Raw genomic sequence first — 23802 nt, 5'->3', positions numbered from 1 at the left:
GTACAATCCGTCATCACCCTTGTATTGACGAATAAATCACTTTACAGTTTTGAATTTTCATAAAAGTGTAACTAAGTTTCATGTTTTACTTGAATGTGTGATAGTTAAGGTTAGTGCTGCTCTTACTTTTCCTTTGGTTTATCAGATGATCTAAGATCAAATTTCAATGTCAAAGCATAAGATCATTAAAGTGTTGAGTTTAGGAAGCAGAAATGGGTTCTGTTTTAACTATTATTTGAAGTTTTTTCATCAAAAATGTTCGAAAAGTGATCTTGCCCTAGGAATTGTTAGCATGATTTAAATTCCCTGAAAGCGTGTTGAAGCTTGCATCATGACAAGGTTTGCCTAGTACTCACCATCTTTCTATGTTCTAAAATAACAAACAAAGAGCCACATTCTCATGACTTGAAAGTGAATATTTTTGGTGGTTCTGATATGCGATAATGAATGCTGATGAGCCTGGAATTCAAACAAGCTCATTGCAAGATATCTGATTCTAAACTCAAGCAATTGAAATTTTTTTTATCACTTATCACACCTCAACATTACATAATGATAAACTTCTCATTTGGATCATGAAAATGAATTTTTCTAATTCAATTCTTCATTTTACTGTGAAGTTGAAGCTTGGGATCCTTAGTTCAGGACCTACATTATTGTACAAAAAAGGATACTAACGATTCCTGCAAGGATATAAATTTCAAAGCTGCACCGTGTCAATATTGACTACATCAGTGAGTACTTTCACATCATTCTAGACACTTGGACCTTGTATATTATCTTTTGAATGGTTAATAATGTTTTTTGGGGGAAAGCCTCTCCTCTGTCCCAAATTGTTGTAATGTCCCCTAATTGGATATGCCCTAAGTTTGCCCTAGTTTCTTAATTTCCAAGTGAATAAGTGGATTTAGAGAATACCTTTCGCCTGATTTAAACCCTGCAAGCAGATTAGAAACTTCTTATAACAATAATCCCAGCAATCAGATTAGTGAATTCATAGCAGAATTATTAATAAATTTAGATTATAATATTCAGTAGCAGAATTACTGATTCAATCATTAAACATTCTAAATATCTTGGAGTGCTCAACCATAGGAGAGCATGGGAGAGCGTGGCTTCGATGGGGTTTCTCAGACCCTCTACCCTAGGCCCAAGAGTGGATATACCATCCCTCTTGGCCTCATGTGGCCCATGCCATCCATATGAGGTGGTCTACCCAGTGAGGTGTCCCCTTTCCTTTATCCCCTCATCTTGCCAACCTTCTCCTTCTCTCTATGATTGGTCTCCTTGTACTTATGATAGGAGAAAGATGTTGCAACAGGGTACCCTGAAAACCATCTCCTCTAGGCCCAAGGGCAGTACTCTCTGCACCCCCTTTGCCTCATGGAACCATCTAGCCCCTTCATAGAGGTGGCATACCATAGAGGAGTGCCTCATCACCGTACCCCTCTTGCAGACCTTCTCCCTTCTATCATAGCATGGAAACACTCGAAATATATGGAAATGTATATATTGCATGAAGTAACTGCAGCGTACACTGGTCTGATACACATTTACTATGACTTGTATAAATAATCATATCAACAGTCTACTTAATCATAAAGATGCAGGAAAAGTTATGCAGAAACATATATATAACATTGTCACAGCACTTAATACTTTGCACAGAAAATCCATACCACAATACTGTAATCAGTCCGCCTGAGGATTTGTCTTAAACTGTATCAGATCCTTATTTTCTGATTTCTTAATTTATTTCTTCCGATTCCTTTTTTTTATTTCCTATATTCTTCTTCTCTCCCCACAGATGACTTTTATCTCTTATTTATATCTTTATGAGGGAAGGGTCACAACCCCTCATCCAAACCATTGCCCTTAATAACTTATAGTTTAATTTTAATTTAATGCTTTTTTATTCCCAATTGCTAGTATCGAGCTTGAGTCGCCTTTTTTTCCTTAATTATCATCTCCATAGACTTATATGGTAACGATGCTATCTCAAATGACATTTTTATCTGTTAACTTAGTCAGATTACCATTGTCTAATGCTGGGGGAACAATCTCTAACGCCAGCAGTCTTTCTGAAACCAGCAATTTGTGTATTTTTGTAAAATGCAATCCATATCCCTTGTGTAAAATATGCAAGTCTCGTGGGTGGTTGGGTTAAGTATTTAGTCTCAAAGAGGAGACATGATAATTGTTTTGGTCTGTTATAAATTCTTGCTATTGTAATCCTAATTGCTCTGCTGAATAGACATTGTTTCGGATGTTAGCTGTTATGCTGGTTAATTTTCCTACTATGAAGAAAAAGTAGAAGGCTGGCACATGTTCTATAATCAGGTAGTTTTCTGATGCATAAAAACTGTTCAAGAATAGTTGACCATAAGGATACTAAAAACCATCAAAGACTTAAATATTCAGTTGGCTTTAACTTTTCTTTTAGTCTACGAGGCAAAGCATGGGTTAAATATAGTTTCTTAATATCTTAAATATGAATTTCAAGGCTAAATTTGGTTCGTTACTTTGACTTTTATCTGCTGTGTTACCCAATTCATTAGAGACTTATGTCTCTACAATTAAGGCAAAAAATAAATCACTGCAAGTAAACAACAACCAACCTTTACATACTTTTCATTCCCTTTAAAGGGGCACCCTTAGTGTTCTTCTCCCCCGCGTCATCATGCACTGGTGTACTTTTCTTTTTCTTTATTTTCATCTTTTTCTTTGATGACGAAGACTTCTCCCCTTCATGCATTTTTTCTGCTTCTAACTTTTCCATCTCTGAAAGAAATTAAAACAATGCATGAGCAAGGTTCATCCATTGAAATCAATGGGTTGAACTTTTTAGTCCAGATGACTTTGGACAACTACATTACTATGATCTCAAAGAAAAGTACCTACTTAATGAATTTGCTGTGTTGTCTCTGAGCAATTTCCCCAAGGTCAAAAAACCATTCATGGTATTGTCATTTCTCTCACCTATGCCATTATCTACTGGTGCAGCTTTCTGTTTCTTTGATTTCTTCTTTTTCCTCGAGACCAAATCTCCCCCCTCTTCGAGAAATTCTTCTCCATTCAGCTTGCTCGTCTCTGAAATAAAACAAAACAATAAATAGCCACAGCTAATTCATGCAATAAAAGGTGCAGTTAGCTATTTCATGCAATTAACTTTTGACTGCTGCACTACTGTGATTTAATACAATAACACCTACTTAATGCCTTTAACTCTACTCTCTTTAAAACAACCCATATGATCATTGTTTTCCTCACCCGCATCATCATCTACTGTTGCAGTCTTCTGTTTAACCTTTTTGTTCTTCTTTGATGCCAAATACGCTGCCTGTTCATGCAATTCTTTTTCTTTAGGTTTATCAACCCCTGAACAAAAATAATAATAAAATAATCAGTAATCACATCTCAGCCATCAAACTCAAGTTTGAAATAAACTGTTTGGTGCAATTCTAGCTGTGCAACTGCCCTAATAGTATTTTGCTGGGTAATTATCACGTTATCACTAAAATAAAAAACAAACAGCTAATCATTTAAAACCCTAGAACAGAAATACTTTAACACCACACCCTCCAAACCCCACCAAAAAAATAAAAAAGAACAAAAACTATAGAGAGAGAGATGGAGATAAAGAGCTGCTAAGCAACTGACTTTGCAGTTCACTGTTGGAATCATTCTTTTGCCTCTTCATTTTCATTTTCTTCCTATTCTTCTCTAAATGGTCTGAAACTGCCATTTTCAGTCTTATATATTATCTGTGCACAGAATGGCCAGTGTAAAAAGAAAGTTTTCAGAAACCAATTCTCATGCTCCAAATTTTATTCAGAGAGAAGTGTGGGAATGGGCCTACTAACTAGTTATTTTGACAACACCTTAACCAAATGCAATGAACCCTACAAAATATTTGTTTTCTAAAACACTAAATCATCTTCTTTTTTTTCTTAAAGAACTAAATCATCTCTTAAGATATGTCAAGAATTGCTATGATGGAAGCGAGAAGGTTCAAGTTGTCTTCAACAAAGTTCTAAGTGGGAGAAAGAAGGCATGGATGAAGCAATAGAACAAGTGGATAAATAAGTGAAATATTTATTTGAATGTTTGACTTGATGATAAGAAAGATATCAAGACATTTATCATAAAGAAATTTCACAAAACTATGTGGGAAAGAATTCTAGGGAAAAAGAAAAATTATTATCTTGAGGAATTTAACCTTGAATGTGATCATCAACAGAAAGCCTACATTGGGGCAAATATCCCTTGGAGAGCATGGATTCCAATTGCTCACTTAAGAACTAACTCACATCAGCTTCGATGTGAAACCAAAAGGTGGAAAAGGCCAAAAGAAGTTTGGGAAGAGAGAGTTTGTGTCTTTTGCTCTTCTAGGGTAGTGGTATTTCATTTTTCATTGTGATGCTTACAAGGACATCAAGGTCAAATATGCTAGTATTTTGGTTGATGTTGCTCTACTCAGTTTATTTAATGAGGGAGCAGTTAAGATAGTTGGAGAATTATTTATCACTTTGTATAGGAGAAAAGATGAAAGGCAAAAGGCTTGAAAGGCTTGGAGTAGTTGGCTGTCCCATAGGCCATCATGGATGTTAAAAGTTATTCTATTATATTATATTATATTCATTAACCCATTTTTGTGAGTAGTGGTTCACATGAACCCTTCTCATATGAGTATGAATAGTCCACTTAACATTCATTATATCAAAGTGATGCTCGCAGGGGTGAAGCATTAAAACTTCTGAGGAGGTCACTGAGAAACACACAGCCAATACTGAGAGGGGGGAGGGGTGAATCAGTAATGGAATTTTTTGCAAATTTAAGGACTCATGAAGAAGCTTAAAACAGATACATAGCAATAGAGACAAACGTAAAAACCAGAACACAAGATTTTCTCGTGGAAAACCCTTTCGGGTGAAAAACCACGGCTTCAATAGACATCCATTAGCTTCAAAATGGGCTCCAACCCAGTTTACAAAATGATAAATAAAGGAAAGCACCAACTCTTAGTGGGCACCAACCCAGCTCCAACAAATGAGCACCAACTCAGAATAGATGAGGCAGCAACCTCAAAGAAATCTCCAACTCTCAGTTCGGATGAAGCACCAACTCCAACTTTTTACTGCTCAGCTCAGAATGACAGAAACTCCCAGTATAATAAAAATAAACTTCCTCAGAACCAAAATACACAGAGCATCTTCATAAGTTTAATTTTTAAAGATTCCACAAAGTAATCCCAATATCTTCCTTCTGCAGACTTTTTAACAAAACAGCACCCCTTTTGAAGATACATCTCTGCTATAAATAAGAGCTGCCTGCCTTTTCAATCACACTCCACTAAAAGCCAGCACCCAACAACAAAAATAATTCTTGGTTAGAATCTTCTCAACCTTCAACACACCCAACACCACAGCATATTCAAAGACCATCAGCTTGAATTAACAACAGACTAAATTATATCAATACACTCAGCAATGAAGTTTACCATTCATTTTTATGGGGGCACAACTTGTATCAAAAAAACCACTATCCCAAAAAAATACCACAATATCAAGTCCATGAAAACACAGCGCAGCCTCACACCATTGAAATTTCACCACTGCATGCTTAAAGAAAAACATGCATTCAAAAACTCTTCTTACTCTTTCTTTGAAACAGAAAGTGACTTCCTCCACAACAGACACACGCACATCCTATAGAAATGGCTTACTCAGAAAATGTATTTTGGTATCCTTTTGAAAGACATCGTCTATTCAACACAACGCATGAACACCTTCCTCCCTTCCAATCACACTTCAAAAATACTCCCCAATACCACACCAAGAAAAACAGCAGCATCCCCCTCTTTCAAAGATTACGATACCAATATATATATGTCTTTACTTTAATTTTTGGAAGCCACTAAAATTAGAAAAAAAATTAACGCATAAGTCCAGGTCTGGAAGAATATTTCCATTTTTTTTAAAAAGAGCCACATATTACTTGCACCGGTATATCTCCCTTTCGAATCCATGAGCTAAAGAGAATATTTGAAAAAAAACGCTCCAAATTCCGTTCACCAAAGCTGCACATTCGATTCATTTCAGATATAACTCAAACCCATATGCTGAACCAAAAACGTATCATAAATGGGCACTTCACAAAACGTATATGCTCCTTTAAACACATATGCCATAAATAAGAAAAAGCAATATGAAGACAGCCCCAAAACTCGGATGTGGAAGCCCAGTCAGCAGGATATAATAAAGACATAATTTCTGCAGGCACGTCTATCAGCATGCACACAAAGTCTTAAGCAGCTCCCAAAAAGTATATCTTCAAAAAAACGGCACCCAGAATAGCATAGAATTAATTTCTCCCTTACCGTAGATAAAGACTTTTTCAAAACATAAAAACTTTCTGTAATTTCCGTCAGACAAAACTGAAAGCTGGCCACAAATTAAAGTAATTCCAAAAGTAAGGAGAATACGATTCCTCCCTTATAATTCCAGAAACTTCTGCCGTCAAACAAATACGTCTGCACATACATTCAGCTCAAGTAAGCAAGCAACTAGGTGAAGCTGACAACCAAACACCTCAAGCAACCAACCAGGCACCTCAAGCACCTCAAGCAAAATTGAGGAAATTTAATGAATAAACAGTAGGTCGAAAAGCACTTTAAACTCATTCCAATAATACTTTGAGTAATCCTCAAGCTTGAATGGCACAAGCTTGACAAAAACCACTTGACATCAATGACAAAACATCTAACAGTCACCCATTCTAGTATTACTCCAACTCAAGCACAATTAACCATGGAATTTCCCGTGAAATCAAAACCTACTTAACAAATGTCTTAGGATGGGTGACCTTCGAAGAAATCACAATGCTTCACTCCTATGAATATCATTTAGAAGCAGTGAGACTGTTCGTTCTCATGAAAGATGGGTTCATGTGAATCACTACTCACGAAAATAGGTAATAAATTTGATTCAAAAACTCTGTAGTTGAATTCTAATATAGATATTATATATAACACACTATGAAAATACCTCCTTGTTAAGGGATTTGTTTAAAAGCTTGCATTGTTTTTAACAAGTTAATATTGACATGATTTGTAAATTTTTATAAGCACTCAGTTTTTAAAAGTAATTTATAAACCATGATACTTATGTTTCAATGATTTAATCAATAGTGTTTTTTGTGTCTAAGCAATGTGGCAACAAAACAACTATTCAATTTTTTAAAATTAATATTATTGTCCAAATGCCTTTGGACAACTACATTACTATGATCTCATAAAAAAAAAATACTCAATGCAATTTACTGTGTTGTATTTGAGCAATTTCCCCAAGGTCAAAAAACCATTCACGGTATTGTCATTTCTCTCACCCATGTCATTATCTAATGGTGCAACTTTGCATTTCTTTGATTTCTTATTTTTCCTCAAGACCAAATCTCCCCCCTCTTCGAGAAATTCTTCTCCATTCAGCTTGCTCGTCTCTGAAATAAAACAAAACACTAAATAGTCACAGCTAATTGATGCAATAAAAGGTGCAGTTAACCATTTCATGCAATTACCTTTTGACTGCTGCACTACTGTGATTTAATACGATAACACCTACTTAATGCCTTTACTCTCTTTAAAACAACCCATATGATCATTATTTTCCTCACCTGCATCATTGTCTACAGTTGCACTCTTCTGTTTCTTCACCCTTTTGTTCTTCTTTGATGCTGAATAAACCGCCTGTTCATGCAATTCTTTTTCTTCAGGTTTACCAACCCCTGAAAGGCAACAGTAATAAAATAATCACATCTCACCCATCAAATTCAAGCTTGAATAAACTGTTTTGTGCAATTCTATCCGTGCAACTGCCCTAATATTATTTTGCAGGGTAATGATCACATTATCAGTAACATAAAGAATAATCAGCTAAGCTTTTAAAACCCTGGAACATAAAAACTTCAACACCACACCCTCCAACCCCCGCCAAAAAAATAAAAGTGAACAAAAAATATACACGCAAACAGGGAGAAAGAGCTGCTAAGTGACTTACTTTGCGGTTCATTTTTGGAGTCACTCTTTTGCCTCTTCGTTTTCGTTTTCTTCCTATTCTTCTTTAACTGGTCTGAAACAGCCATTTTTATTCTTATATTTTATCTGCGCACAGAAAGACCAGTGTAAAAAGAAGTTTACCAATAGCACTTGCACCGTAAAGAGGTGCCATGGATACACCAATTGTACTTTATACAAAAATTGTTTGAAAGGAGTTCTATATTTGAATTTAATAATCTCTAAACAGTATTTGAAAAAACTGACACAACATTATTATTGTGTAATAATTAGTAGTAATCTAAGTTACCCCAAGTTTCCAGGACGGGGACGGCAGGGGACGGTGGGACACATTTTCCAGGACAGTTTTTTTTTGGCCAATTTTTGGGATGCCTAGGGGACGGCTATATTAAATATAGGGAAAATTTAAAATATATAGTGAAGTTTTAAATATTCGTATGAAAACATAAATAAAGCATGCATATATACATTAAATTCATGTGAAAACATGGATAAAGCATGTATATATAAATTATAGAGCCTTAATGTATAGCATTTGTGTTCAATTGATGTCCTTGTTTGACCACCAATATTGATGGTATTGATTAGTCTACACTAGCCATTCCCATTAATGTTCATTCCCAGCCCAAGCATGTGAGTTTGTAGGAGTATGAATGGTTTCCAGTCTGAAAAGTATGGCCCAGTACAGGTCATACCTCTTGCAGACCTGGCATGATCTGCTGAATACGACTCCCTGCATTTCTTGGCCCCTTTGTTGCTGTTTGGTGGTGCTGGTGGTGTATGTTGCTGCTGGGTAATGTTGGGTGGTGTTCTTTGATGTTTTGGGAAGGTGTTTGACAAATTTTGTAGCTGTTTTGACCTGCAAACAGTTGAATATCAGACCTGCAATCAAGTTTAAGCTTTGTATGGTGGTTTTTGGACTTGACATTGATCAGTCCAGCACTTGTTTGCAAGTAGTTCATTGCTTCTTTCTTATTGGAGAATATTTTGATGGTATTCTATTACTATTATGACCTACAACTACTACTTTATGCACTACCAGGTTCTGGGTATTTATGAAATTAATTGCCAAGATGTTGTTCATATTTCTGAGTGCTTGGAGAGATGGGGAGAAAATTATTTTTAGATTGGATTGAAAAATTTCTTAGATGGCGCTGTGCGTGGAGGGAGCCAAACGCGGGGCTAGGGCATCGCTGCCGTAGCTCGTAGGAGGAGCCTGCATGCTGGTGCGGCGGCGCAAGGGTGGCGTTTGCGGACGGGGGTGTTGCTGCGGGAGGGGTTAGCTTCGGGGCTGCGGGGGTGAAGGTGGAGCGGTGGCTGCGGGTGGTGGGAGGTGCTGCGGGAGGCAGGGGCTCGGGGTTCCTGCGGAGCTGCAGCCTGTTCGTGGGGAAGGGCAGTGAGCGGTTCGTGCTGCACAATGGGGAGAGGGTGTGTTGTTGCAAGGGGGTGTGGCATCCTTGGCCAGTTCCTTTCGGGAGGTGGGCTCTCCGAGTTGTGCGATGTCTAGATCTGGTGGAGAGGCCTCGAAGGCGCCTCACGATATGGATTTCCGGGCTGCGGTGGGTTTGAAATCTCCACCCCAAGATTTAGAGACCTTTGATAATAACCTTTTTGCCTCAGAATTTGGGGCTGGAAGTGTTGGGGGTTCTCAGATCTCGAAGATTAATGGCTGCCTGGAGAAGTGCAGTGAGAGACCAAGGTTGAATATTCCTCCGGAGATGATAGCGGAAGATGTCGATTACTTTTCTAAACATTCGTTATACTGCAAGTTTTTGGGGATGAGGGTTTCTCTACAGTTTTTGGAGAACTGGGCTCAAAGATCTTGGGCTCCAGAAGGGGAGATGGAGATTATGTTACTGGCAAACAACTACTTCATGGTTACCTTCAATTGCATGGAGGATCGGAGTAGGGTTTTTGAAGGAAGGCCGTATTTTTACAACCAAGTGGGGGTTGTTCATCAAACCTTGGCATGCACGGTTCAACCCTTCGAAGAACTCCCGAATAGGGTCCCAGTGTGGGTCCGTTTACCGCATCTTCCGGTCGAATGCTGTCGGGAGCATGTGCTACAAATGCTCGCTTCAATACTTGGGAGGCCAGTTGGAGCCTCATCGCAAACCCTAGGGAGAAGGGTAATGACCTTCGCTCATATCTGTGTTGAAATTGATCTTAGTAAGCCTCTGCCAGATGCTATAGATATGTGTGCGGGTTCTTATTCCTGGGTTCAGCGGCTAGATTATGAGACTTTACCTTTTCGGTGTCGTCTATGTCATGAGTACGGTCACTTGCAGCGCAAGTGTCCTAGGTACAAACCGATGGTGCGCCAATCTCAACAGCCGATCGATAACACAGATGGGGCTGATAAAGGAAAAGCCGCCATGATTGGGGAAGTTGTGGGTACTGATGGTTTTGTCCCAGTTAAGTCAAAGCACAGGAATCGGGGACAAAAGAGGCCCCTTCAAGAGAGACAGGAGGAGGATACCTTTAATAGGTTTGAAGCCCTAGAAGACCTCACCTAGCAGGAGGTGAACCCTGGGCTGACTCCTTTGGATCAGGTGCACCAGGGTTGGTCAATGATAATATGAATTGGGACTCGACCCAGGCTTTGCAAATTGCTGGGAGCCAGCAAATGGAGATGGATCAGCCAGTTGTGGCTCAGTTGGGGACCATTCCTAGTGCTGTAGTGGAGTTGGCTGGGGGGGAGGTCTCTCCTTCAGCTCAAAAATTGGAATCTATTGGGGCCAAAAGTAACAAGATGGGCTTACATTTGGGTCTCCACCAGAAGGACATTAAGAAAGGATCATCGAAGAAGAGTTCAAAGGTTGGCAGAAAAAAGGACTTGGAGAAGATCAAATTGATGGGGGAGAATTTGGTTGAGTCTGGGTCAGTAAAGACTCTGGATTCTCATTTTTCCAATCCCCCTAAATGATTGTTTTATCATGGAATGTGAGGGGCTTGAACAATGGCCCTAGACAAAAAGTTGTTCGGGAGTTGATAAGGAGCCATTCTCCCGATATCCTTTTTTTGCAGGAGACAAAACTTTCTGTGGAAAGTATGATGGATCTGGTGCCAAAGCTTTGGGGGAGATGCCAGTGTCAGTGTATTGGGGTTGTGGGCTCCTCAGGAGGGGTGGCCTATCTTTGAAACCCTCTAAGGATTCGCCCTGTCTGGTGGGCGGCCTCCAGATCTTCGTTATCCGGGGTTGTCTCTAATCTTGAGACTGGGGAATATATCTTGGTTACTAACATCTATGCCCCCACTGATCTTCAGGGTAAGCAGAACTTATGGTCCCATATCTCTTGTATGCGGAGGTTGGTCTCTCTTCATCCTTGGATTATGGCGAGCGATTTCAACGCCATCCTTGAGTTGAGTGAGAAGACGAGGGGTGTTATGCAGTTAGAACCTTCGTCTTTCCTTTTTTGGGATAATATAGCTTTGTTGCATCTTGTTGACATTAAGCCTGGTAATGGTCTGTTCACCTGGAACAATAGGAGGGTAGGGGAGTATTGGATTGCGGAAAGGCTGGATCGTTTTCTGGTTTCTAGTTTCTGGATTGGTGGGGAGTGGTCCACAAGCTCGGAGATTCTTGACTGGAGAGGGTCTGATCACTGGCCCATCAAGTTGGTTTCTTCTTCTGCTCTAGTCGCTCGCTCTCCTTCATTCAAATTCCAACTTATGTGGCTTCGGGATCCTGCTTTGCAAACTCTTGTAGCGGAGTGGTGAAGGAAAGGGAGGCCAGCCTTTGGCACTACTATGTACACTTTTTCCAAGCAGCTGCAATTTGTTAAGATTCAGCTTAAACAGTGGAACGGTCAGGGTTTCGGGAATATTTTTCATGCTAAGAAAGTTGCTCAGATAGTGTTGAATGGCATCACCAGTGACATCAGAGAGCATGATTTGTCTGAAGCCTTGCTTAGGGAGGAAGACAGGGCTGTTAAGGCTCTAGAGGAATGGGAGCTTAGGGAGGAAATATACTAGAAACAGAGAGCTCGTATTGATTGGCTTCAAGAGGGGGATAAGAACACTGCCTTCTTCTTCAACTCAGTGAAAGCAAGAAGACATGGAAATGCCATACCGGAGCTGGAGGTGAGCAGCTTTTATCCTTGCAGGAGATTTCTAGGGAGTCTTTACTTTATTTCCAATCCCTCTTCAGGGAGGATTCTCAGGGGGATTCGGTGGAGGAGAATAAAGTTCTTGATTGCATCCCTTCTCTAGTTACTAGGGAGATGAATGAGCAGCTTATGGGTCCCATTTCGCTGGAAGAACTAGAGAGGATTGTTTTTCACATGAGAAAGGGAAAGGCTCCTGGACTGGATGAGTTTCCGGTTGAATTCTTTCAAGATTTCTAGGATATTATCAAACTAGATTTATGGGAAGTAGTTCAGGAGTCCCAGAGGAATAAGCAGATGCTTCAGGCCTTGAATGCGACTTTCATTGCACTCATCCCCAAATGTGATGGGGCTGACCGGTTAGGCCAATTCCAACCTATCTCTCTCTGCAATGTGATTTACAAGATCATCTCTAAGCTGATAGTGGATAGGTTGAAAAAGTGTATGGGGGATGTTATCTCTGAGGAGTAGAGTGGGTTTGTGGAAGGGCGCCAAATCTTGGACGGGGTGGCCATTGCTACGGAGACCATTCACTCTATGGCAATTTCCAAGGAAAAAGCTATGTTTATTAAGCTGGATATGGCTAAGGCTTACGATAGAGTTCGTTGGTCCTTCCTCCAGAAGATTCTCAGAGCGTTTGGCTTTACTGACAAATGGATCCAATGGGTTATGAGTTGTGTTACGTCTACATCTTTCTCGGTGCTAATCAATGGAGATCATACTAAGTTGTTTGGTGCTTCTAGGGGTCTTCGCCAAGGGGACCCCCTATCCCCTTACCTATTCATTCTTCTGGCCGAGGGTCTGGGGAGGTTGATTAAGCATAATCTGGGTCGGGGATTTATTCAGGGATGGAGTTGGGGTAATGACTTGCAGTCGCAGTCTCACTTGCAGTTTGTTGATGACGTGGCCCTGATGGGACTTGCTTGGATCAGAGAGGCCACCAATCTGAGAAAGGTTTTGGATGTTTATCTTGCAGCTTCGGGCCAGATGATTAATGAGGATAAATCTTCTATCCTCTTTTTCAACACTCCTGGTTCTATTCAAAGGAGGATTGCTCTTATCTTGAGATTCCAAGTTGGTTCTTTGCCCTTGACTTATTTGGGTATTCCTATTTCGCCTGGTAACCCTCCTAGGGAATCTTGGCAGGGTATCTTGGATAAATTTCGCACGAAGGTTGATCACTGGACTAATAGATGGTTATCCTTTGCTGGGAGGGTTCAGCTGATTCAGTCAGTGGTTCAGGCTCTTCCGATTTATCGATGTATGCTTCAACTGGCTCCTAAGTGGTTCTTGAAGGGATTGGACTCTCTAGCTAGGCAATTCTTATGGGCAGGTAGCCTCTCCTCCTCCAAATGGGGTCTTGTCAATTGGGATTTGGTGTGTAGCCCGAAGCAGTCAGGGGGGCTTGGTTTAAGGCAGTCTATTTTATTTGGGGAGGCTCTGGTGGCTAAATTGTATTGGAGGTGGTGTGCTGAGAAGGATCGTGGCTTGGCTAGGATTTTAGCCTACAAATATGTGCATAGGAACCCGATGGAGGAAATTCCAAGATATCCGCTTGAGGGTAAAGGCTCAACGATTTGGAGTACTCTTAAGAAGGGGGCTTCTCTTATTAAGGAAGGTCTCTTTTGGATTTGCAGGAGGGGGGAAGAGGTCTTATTTTGGAACGACTCTTGGGATGGTTACCCCCCCATCCTTGACCAGTTTCCCAACCTTGGGAATCTTTGCCAGAGGTTTTTGGAGGCAGGGTGGTCTAGGGTGAGTAACTTCAAGGCTGTGTATAGGTGTGGGCGGCTGGAGATGGAGCGGTGGAAGGCTCCTAATGAGTGGCCGGTTGGTGGGATGGAGGAAGAGTGTGCAGAGTTGCATGGCATTCTTGCGAATTGACACTCTAGTTCTCTCAAGGGTAAGGATGGACTTGCTTGGTTTCCGAATCCTAAGGGCGTCTTTACTGTAGCTAGTGGATATCGGGAATTGTTGAACCCAAGACTTGAGGGAAGAGAGATGCCCTGGTGGAAACAAGTGTGGAATAATCTTTCTTGGCCAAAGTGTAACTGCTTCGCTTGGACTTTGGCTTTGAACAGATGCCTAACCTGGGACAATATTCGCAAGCGGGGATTTTTGGGGGCTTCCATTTGTGCCTTGTGCAGTAATGGGGAGGAAGATTCCTCACACCTGTTCTTCAGATGCCCCTTCTCTATGCTTATTTGGCACTATTGGTGGGGGGTGCGGAAGCATCCTTGTGTTCACACGGATTCCCTGGTGGAGTTTTGGAGGGCAGACCTTCTATCTTCTCCTTCCTCCAGACTATCTGGTACATTGCGCCCATTTTCATACTGTGGCAGATCTGGCTCGAGAGGAACAGGAGGATATTTCGTGAGGTCAGACTGGTGGTTCAGCAAGTGTGGAATTGAATCATTGTTACGATCTGGGAGACGGTGGAAGCTAAATGTGAGGTGCATTTTCCTCTTAATAGAGATGAGGTAGATATTGTGACTAGGTTGGGGTTGCAAGAGTTGTCTCCTGCCTCAGCTTGTGTCAGGAGAGGTAGACGTACTTTGAAAAAGTTCAAAGGATGGGAAGATGGATGCCTCCTCAAGCTGAGTTTATCAAGATTAATACCGATGGCTCCTCTAGGGGTAACCTAGGCCCTGCTGGGGTTGGTAGGATTGGTAGGAATCGTATGGGGTTGGTAGATTGGTAGGAATCGTATGGGGTTGGTGGTCTTCTTATTTCTGGTTCATAAAGGGCGGCATTCTAATAATTTTATGGAGGGTTTTGCAATTCTCTATGCATTGGAGCATGCCTGGAAGTTGGGTCGAAGGAAGGTTATCTGTGAATTGGATTCACAAATTGTTGTGAACTTGTTGACAAAGCAAAAGGCGAGTGGGGTTCATTGGCAGTTGGTAGAGATTGTTCGTCAGATTCTTCATATTAGCTCGGCTATGGAGCAGGTGTCTTTCATCCACATTCCTCGTGTGTGGAATAGAGTAGCAGATTGTTTGGCTAAGTGGGCCTCGGAACACGATAGTGATTGGAAAGTTGAAGGTTGGGAGCATCTTTCCTCGGATTACTGTTAGGACTTGCAGAAGATTCTTGCTAAGGACATGGATGGGTATGAAACTGGCTGATTTGGGCTGGGCTTGTGGTTCATTTCTGGGGCCTTGGGACCCTGGTTCTCTTTGTAATTCTTGTGTCTGATTATCAATAAAGTTTTTACCCCTTTATTTCATATTTCTGAGTGCTTTTGGCTATGATTTGGACCTGTCTACCCTTCATATCTGTGAAAAATTCAATGTTGCAGACCTGCAACCACTTTTTTACACACTACCAACTTCTGAGTGTTGTGAAATTTATTACCAGGCTGCTGTTCATTATTTCTAAGTGCTTTTTGCAGTGATTCAGACATGTATATCCCTCATATCAGTGAAAAATGCAGTGTTGCAGACCTATAATCACTTTCATACGCATTACCAAGTTCCAGGTGTTTGTGAAATTGAGTTGTGCTTGTTGCCCAGATGCATTGCAGCACCTATCCCAGTGTTTTCCAAACTACTTGTAGTTAGAACTGACATATGTAGTTTAATGTGTATGAAATTTATCAAATACTCATGCACTATTGCTGAGGTGTGGGGGCCCACAAAAAAAATAAAAAAAATATTTTTTTAAAAGCACGAGTCTTTTTTTTTATGTGCTGGGAAAAGGGGGGCAGCTAGGGGACGTCACAGATGTCCCCTCTGAGAATCACTGCCATCCGCGCATTTCCGGGGCGTTTCCTACTATTTTCCAGATTTTGGGGATGCTAGGGGATGTTCCCGACCCATCCCCCCGTCCCTCAGATGTCCTAGTAACAGGCACACATCAAAAAGGGCCGGGGACATGTCCCCAATTTCTTTGGTATTAATAGTTTAAAGATCTTGATACAATAGTAGGTGTTGAGTCTTGAGATAAGTGACATCATTGTAGAATTATTTGATGTCATGCCCATCAACATTTCCAATATTGATTTTTGTTGAGTATGGAATTGGTTCTACAACAAGAAATAATATTAGACTTAGAGTAAAGAAAGAAGTTAAATCCATATGTTTGTGTGTATTTGGAATTCATGTAATTGATAAATATTCTGATACATGTTAAGTGCAAATGTTTTTTGTTATGCATAATATAATAAACAAAATTGTTATTGATTTTTTGCATACGATTTTGCCATGCATTGGAGTAAGATTCTGCACAAATTTATTTAGCAGAAGTAATTTTTTTTGCCCTTTTTATAATTGGGCTGTTGTAATGTCCCCTATTTGGGATGCCCTAATTTAGTCTTGAGATAACAATTCTAACTTAAGGTGAGAGTTACAACATATTACTAAATATAATTTTATCAAAACTGAATACTATTCATTATAATATTTAACTTAAGATTCAAGACTGGTTTGGAAGATAGAGCTTATCTTGATAACTTCCTCTGATTTGTATACTTGACGTATATGCTTCAATGTTTTAAATTGTCGCTACATATGATCTTCTTATAGATTAGTCTTCGGTCTGGTGTATAGATTTTATATATATATTCTCTGATTTATTTCACTGTCTTCATATAATTCTCTTCTTATATCATTTTCAGTTCTATTATATAAATTATTAAAACCATCCATTATATTCATAATAATATGTATATTTCTAATTCATATTTTTATAAATATATGAATATAATCTTATTGATATTATGTCAAGTATATATATATATTTATATATGTATGTCAAGCTGATATAAATCTTGCTGATATCAATATCATATATAATTCTATTATCCTTTTCTGATTTGAATATAAATAAACAGATGAATTAAATTATATTATCAAATATTTATGTATTTTCTAATTAGCTATTATATAAACTATTAATACCCCATTGCCTAAAAGCATTAGTTATATTTTGAGGCGGTGTGGCCAGACAGATCTGACATGCGCCAGATCTGGTCTGCCACTGCATATGAAATTAAGAATGACTGTCATACGTATTGCAGTCTATATTAATATTAGTATTAAATTCTGCATAAAAACATTATCAGACTTCATACGTTAAGCATACGTATTAAGCCATCCTCATGCATACCACCGAGAACAAGGATGTTTGCTGCCTATCACTTCCTAATAGTTTCGATTCTCCTCTCTTATGTGCTGATATCCCTTTCAATTTTTAATAGCTTTCTTGGGCCCCACCTTCACAAATGAATCGATCTCTTTTTATATCCTCCAATGTGGGATGAAAAGGCACAACCTTTATTATGATCGCACCCCCTTAACTAACTCACTGCTTTTGGTAACAGCTTACATAGCTTTTTACTTAAGGAAACGCTGCCTAACAAATCCCCATCGATACCCTAGGAAAATTGCCTCTTTTATATTCTGAATTTATCAAGGTTCTATGGCAGTGATACAATTTAATAATTCTGCGATCTTGCTTATTATTGCGGGGACATGACAATCTTGCTTGATATTTGTTTATAATTTATGTAATATAATATTAATTTAAATATTTCAAGAATATTGTTATTGATAAATAGATATTAATTAAAAATAAATATTTAATAATTTCAAATAATCATTCATTGTTAAATATTATATTAATTAATGAATAATAATTGTTCCATTTAGGTTATATATAACAAACAAGGGGGTGGACATGACAGCTGTGATTGTTAAGTATCCGCCTACACACCAAAAAGGTTTGAATGAGTTAGTTGAGAAAGACAATTTTTGAAGACCAATATTGTAAAGTGTGTAGATTGAAATAAAATTTGAAGTTGATGTGGAAGAGATTGGATAGATAATTGCATACCTCATTTTTTCATAGTAAGAATGATTGTAATTGAGTCTCCTCCATTTTCTGATAATTATGTATGGATTGTTTTGCATTCTAGAGTAGGCTAAAAAAAGAAATTGTTGGCAGAACACAAAGGCCATTTAATGATTTAACTCTCGATATAGCTGTAAATGTTAGTCCTTGTTTTTCTATTTTACCAATATCAATTGGTGCTTTTTGTAGTGTTAGGCCTTGGAATTTCTATATAGTTATTGTGCATGCCATGGATAGTGGTATTTGCCTATAACTAAAAAATAATTGGATGTATTAATTACAAATATACAACGTATATAAAGGAATTACAAGACGGTGTTCTAAAAAGAATGCACTGTTAAACTAAAGCTTCAACATGAAGCTAAAAAGCTTAAAACGCTAAATAAAGCCAAAAAGCTAAAACTAAAAAGCTAAATATGTGTTCTTATAAAAGAAGCAATAGTTGCACTTAAAAGACTAAACGAACTAAAAAGTTAAATGACCATTAATAAAGAACTAAATATAACTGACTAAAATATAATTAAATATTCTAATACCCTCCCTTAATGGTCATTCTATCTACTAACTACCCTACAGAAGACACTGCATGTCTTTTGATCACAAACAGAAAGAACACTCTGATGCAGCGGAGACCCTCCCAAGATCTGCAAAGTGTTAAAGACCAAGATTACCAAAATCCATCCAACTTGATGTTGGGTAATCAAATTGAAACCTGTAACCACAAAAATTGAGAAAAAATCGGCAAACCATCCAAAACTGAAGTTACAAATCATCGATTTTTGTGGAGAAAAAATGGTAAAAAACCCTAAACAAGAACAAAACCTTGAAATGATTTTTGAGGAAAACATCGAACAAAACCCTGAAACGTCACATGGCAAAACCCCAAACATCACATAGTAAACCACCAAACATCAAGCGGCAAAACACTAGACATCACATGGTAAAACATTACTCCCTAATTTTTGAAGAAAAATCAAGCAAAACCCTCCCATGATTTTTTGTGGAGAAAAATCAGAAAACCCATCCGATGACAAAATCTACTTCTCAAAAAGCATACAAGGCTGACTCCTCTTCAGAACACTTTGCAACATGAGCCTACTCCTGCTCCCTAGACCCTCCCTAGTTAGACTTCTAATCAGCCAACCTCTTTTTGTAGAACTTCTGGATATGCCTAGGTCCACCACAATAGTGACATGTGAAGTTCTTCTTGAAGCCCTCCTTAGAGTTGCGTTTTCCTTTCTGTTGAGTGGACTTGCCTTTGAATTTGTCCTTGGCAGTAAATGCTTGTTCCGCAGTGACATTGTTACTACCAAACTGTTGCTTCCATCTATCTTGTTGCAAAAGCTAGTTGCAGAGATCAAGAAACTTCAGACAACACTAGTAGAAGAGATATTGAGTGTGTCAATGAAATGTTCGTAAGATCGGGGTAGGCTTTTCAACATGATCACTACCATATCCTCTTCCTCCATGGTGTGGCCAATAGCATCCAACTGGTCACAAATCTCCTTGATCTTCGTAAGATGTGCCTGGATAGATATCTTTCCATCCATCATGATAGAAAACAACATATTCTTCAAAAAGAAAACTCAGCTCTTTTCGGACGATTCATGAAGATCCTTCAAGAGATCCCAAATCTCTTTAGTTGTTTTCCCTGAAGGCACTTAAAGAAGTTGATCATCTATGACAAATAACTTGATGAGCATGATAGCCTCTCGAGTGTGTTCATCAAATTTATCTTGGTTTGCACCTGATGTTGTAGGAAGAGTAGCCTTGCCCAAAACAATCTAATCAAGGCATCAATACTCAAAAATGGTAAGCATGTGTAGTTTCCAGGTGTTGTAGTTGCGGTCGTTGAACTTTTGACTGTGTTCCAACACAATGTTGGTCAAAGATGTCATCACGAAAACCGAGGTTGAATGAGGTCAACCTAGTGAAGGCACAAAAAACAAGACAAAAGAATCAAATTAAAAATCGAAATCAAAGCAACTGCACAAAGAATCTGAAACCCTAGAGTGGAACTCAAGGCACGAATCCCAATGCAAAAATTTTGAGGTTTGTGAAAAACCCAAAAATTAAAATTTTCTGCAAATTTGAAACCTGTAATTTTTCTGAAAATAATCAGAAAAATAATAATCTGCAAAAAATAAAATGTTATGAAAAAAACAATAAAAAAATAGGGTAAAAACCCTAGCCACCGAAATTCGTCTGCAGAAAAAAACCTAGTCGATGACTACAAAAATCACAAAATAATCATGTCCCAAACTAATGAAGTTGCCCTCACCAGAAAAAATCACGCACCCAAAAAAACAAAAACATGAAGGTCATGAAAATCGTGCAGAAAAAAATAGTCGCGGCCGCCACAAAAACCACGCAGAAAAAAATAGTCATAGCTGCCACGAAAATCGCGCACGTAGCACAAAGATAAATCCCAGAAGAATTTGCAGGAGAAATTGTCGCCATCGCAGGTCGTGAACACCAAAAAAAAGTGAAAAAACTCCAGAAAATCTTGCAGCTGAAAATCGCATCGTGAGTACTAGCTGAGGGTTTTGGCAAAAAACGCGAGTGAATATCCGTGAAAAAGCACAAGGAAAAAAACTGCCAAGAAACTTATGAAAAAAACGAACTTCAACTTCGCGATTTTCATAACAACCCTACGAAAAACCTTATAAAACCCTTCGATTTTCAACACAACCCTACGAAAAACCTAGCTCGCGTTTTTCCAAACGAAAGAAAAAACTTTTAAAAATTTTCAATAAGAAATAATTTAAAAAATTATAAATTTCTACATGAAAAAACCTTCAAACCAGACCTGCAAAAAAGACCGCCTAGAATTCCACGAACTTCGAAGTGGCCGAAAAAAATAATAATTAGCCCAGAAAAAAAACTTTTGAAAAAATTCCACTTAAAAAACTTCAATACAATTCAATCCATGCTCTGATACCGTGAAAATTAATTGGATGTAATATAAAGGAATTACAAGATGGTGTTCTAAAAAGAACGAACCGTTTAATTAAAGCTTCAACATGAAACTAAAAAGCTTAAACCACTAAATAAAGCTAAAATGCTATCTATGTGTTCTTATAAAAGAAGCAATAGTTGCACTTAAAAGACTAAACAAACTAAAAAACTAAATGACCATTAATAAAGAACTAAATATAACTGACTAAAATATAATTAAATATTCTAATAAACTATCTAGTGATACAAATATTATACATATGATTTTTGGGTCATTTCAGTGAAACAAAGAAAATCAATTTTCTTTAGAAGTGAATGCAAACTTTGGCTGAATATGTTAGGGCAAAGAACACAAAAGGCCTAATCCAAGTCCCAGCAAATAATTGAATCACTCCTACAGCTTATCAAATTTACATTCAATCATTTTGAAAACCTTAATCATCTTTTCAAAGTTCTTAGCTAAGCCTACTTTCAAGAAAATGTTCAACTTGCGCATTGAAATAAGCCTCTCTAGATTTTCACAAATTTGTAATTCTTGAACAAATGCAGAATGCTTCTGTTGAAAGTTGTCAACAACTAAGTCTTTCTTTTCATTAGCTAAATCTCCTCCTTCCATCATTAAGCTTTGAATATATTAGGGCAAAGAACACAAAAGGGCTATCCAAGTCCCAGCAAATAATTGAATCACTCCTACAGCTTATCAAATTTACATTCGATCATTTTGAAAACTAAATCATCTTTTCAAAGTTCTTAGCTAAGCCTACTTTCAAGAAAATGTTCAACTTGCACATTGAAATTGTTGAAAATATTAGCTAGTTCAGATACCTAATTATCGAATTTTAATGTTGTCAATGACAATTAAAATTCATATGTATTATCTCATGTAAATGTGTTATTGGGCTGGACCCAAATGTAAAAGCATGTAACGTGGATGGTAATTAAATATAATTATTGGGCTGGACCCAAATGTGTAGCGTGAGGAATTTACAATGATAATGTAAGATAATTAAATAAACATGCAAGCCAACTTGGGGATATTTGGCGCAAAAAGGTTAATATAAAACCAACAGCAAAATGAAGTCATTTGATCATCAATTCACAATGGATACAATCTGCTCTCCTACATTGGCGAACTCTCCTTCTCTTGTGCGAATTTATTTAAAGCTATTGTTAGGCGAAATTGTCAAGATCTTCAAGCGAACTTGAAGGCTCTCCTTGTGCGATTCTGCTCCAGCCTACCTTTAGTCATCTGCTGTTGATTAGAGCTGCATCCTTCATTGCTCTGCCAACTTGCTGTTTGGACAGAGATCTGAGATAAGTTCGCTATATTGTAATTGCCTACATTTGAGATAATACATATCATATTTAAGGCTGGGTTTTTCACCTCCAAGAGGGAGGTTTTCCCAGGGTATTGGTGTCTTTTGTCTTGTGTTTTATTGCTGTTACTGTTTATTCACAGTCTGATTATAATCTAATTGCTTAAATTAACATCTGATTGTTAAAATTAACAGAAATAAGCCTCTCTAAATTTTCACAAATTTGTAATTCTTGAACAAATGCAGAATGCTTCTGTTGAAAGCTGTCAACAACTAAGCCTTTCTTTTCATTAGCTAAATCTCCTCCTTCCATCATTAAGCTTTGAATATTTTTTACACTGGCCTTATCAAGTACACCTACTCCATCCAATAAAATAAACTGAATATTTTCTTGAGGAGACGAAGCATGTTCATATGTGAGCATGCATTGCCTGAAATAATTCCTTCTTTTAGGATGAAGCATTACATATTTTTTCTCAAAGCTTTTTTGTGATGGCCTAATGATGGAAGAGACACTAAACTCCAACTTAAGAACATTTTTTACCAGTGTTACTTGGGGATGCATTTCTTGGGTAAAAACCAGGCGTACCGGAAACAGAAATGTCCCGGGGACGAGAGGACAGTAGGGAACGTCCTTGTTGTGTTTTGTTTGCTTAGTTTTTACCCAAACAAACGCCGCATTGCAAATAGGGAGCCCCACTTTTCATTTGCTAGCCTAGTGTTTTGTTTGCTTAGTTTTAATTTGGCAATAATTTTGTCGTCTCTAGCCTTTAGGAGGATAAAGATGTCTTGTCAATCTAGAAGAAAACATTGACCAATCCTTGTTGTGTCAATCACCTTAGAGTACAAAAGTTTGTCCTTGCATGGGTAGAACAAGTCAAGAATTCTAGGTCTAGGATAAGGACTAAACATGCAATCCACCATCCAGCCTAGGAAAGTTCCTTGCTTGAGATTTGAAATTTGTAATTGTTCCAAGGAATGAAAATTAAATTTGTCCAAATTCAAGACCAAGGGTGTGATCAAGTCAGGAATTTAAGTTTCGAGTCCAGAATCCATGGGTGAGCTTCAGATTTGGGAATTTGGAGTGAAATTGTGAGAGATTTCACAAAGTGCCAAAAGTAAGTATGGAAAAATGAGAGAAAATTCCAAGGATGTGATATCTTGATCAAGATTGGATTTTCTGACCTTGACATGAGAAAATAGGGGAAATTTTGTGAGAATCCTTGGACAAGAGTGCAATTTTCAAGTGTAATCCTTGTTTGGGGCATGGAATTCAAGTTTGGGATGTTGAAATCCAGAAATTAAAATGAAAAATCCTTGTTGAAATGTGAAAATTCGAAGTATAAATGCAAAATCCTTGGTTGAATAAGGAATTCCAAAAGTTCAAAGATTGAATCCATGATTCAAGTGTGGAATTCCAAATTTAAAATGTTAAAATCCTTAATTGAGTAAGGAATTCCAAGATTGAGGTTCAAATTCCATGGTTGAGTGTGTAAAT

At 38.3% G+C, this 23802-nt stretch overlaps 1 protein-coding gene across 4 annotated transcripts in view; it reads right to left on the bottom strand.

Moving 5' to 3' along the window:
- Positions 1-23802, bottom strand: part of LOC131067996 (uncharacterized) — a 60807-nt gene that overhangs the window by 31412 nt on the left and 5593 nt on the right. For 2 of the 4 annotated variants that reach the window (XM_058003180.2, XM_058003179.2), the window contains exons 2-7: positions 8055-8158; positions 7672-7782; positions 7387-7497; positions 3271-3378; positions 2902-3090; positions 2629-2781 (exon numbers count right to left, since the gene is read on the bottom strand). In XM_058003180.2, coding sequence (XP_057859163.1) covers positions 2629-2781; positions 2902-3090; positions 3271-3378; positions 7387-7497; positions 7672-7782; positions 8055-8139 — 757 coding nt within the window. In that variant the 5' untranslated portion in view covers positions 8140-8158. The remainder of the gene's footprint in view (positions 1-2628; positions 2782-2901; positions 3091-3270; positions 3379-7386; positions 7498-7671; positions 7783-8054; positions 8159-23802) is intronic. The other 2 variants (XM_058003181.2, XM_058003182.2) reach the window with 2 other exon arrangements.

Source organism: Cryptomeria japonica, chromosome 6 (assembly GCF_030272615.1).
Source record: "Cryptomeria japonica chromosome 6, Sugi_1.0, whole genome shotgun sequence".
NCBI lineage: Eukaryota > Viridiplantae > Streptophyta > Pinopsida > Cupressales > Cupressaceae > Cryptomeria > Cryptomeria japonica.
Note: the sequence above shows the minus strand (reverse complement) of the source record. Positions and strands in the feature narration are given on the sequence as shown.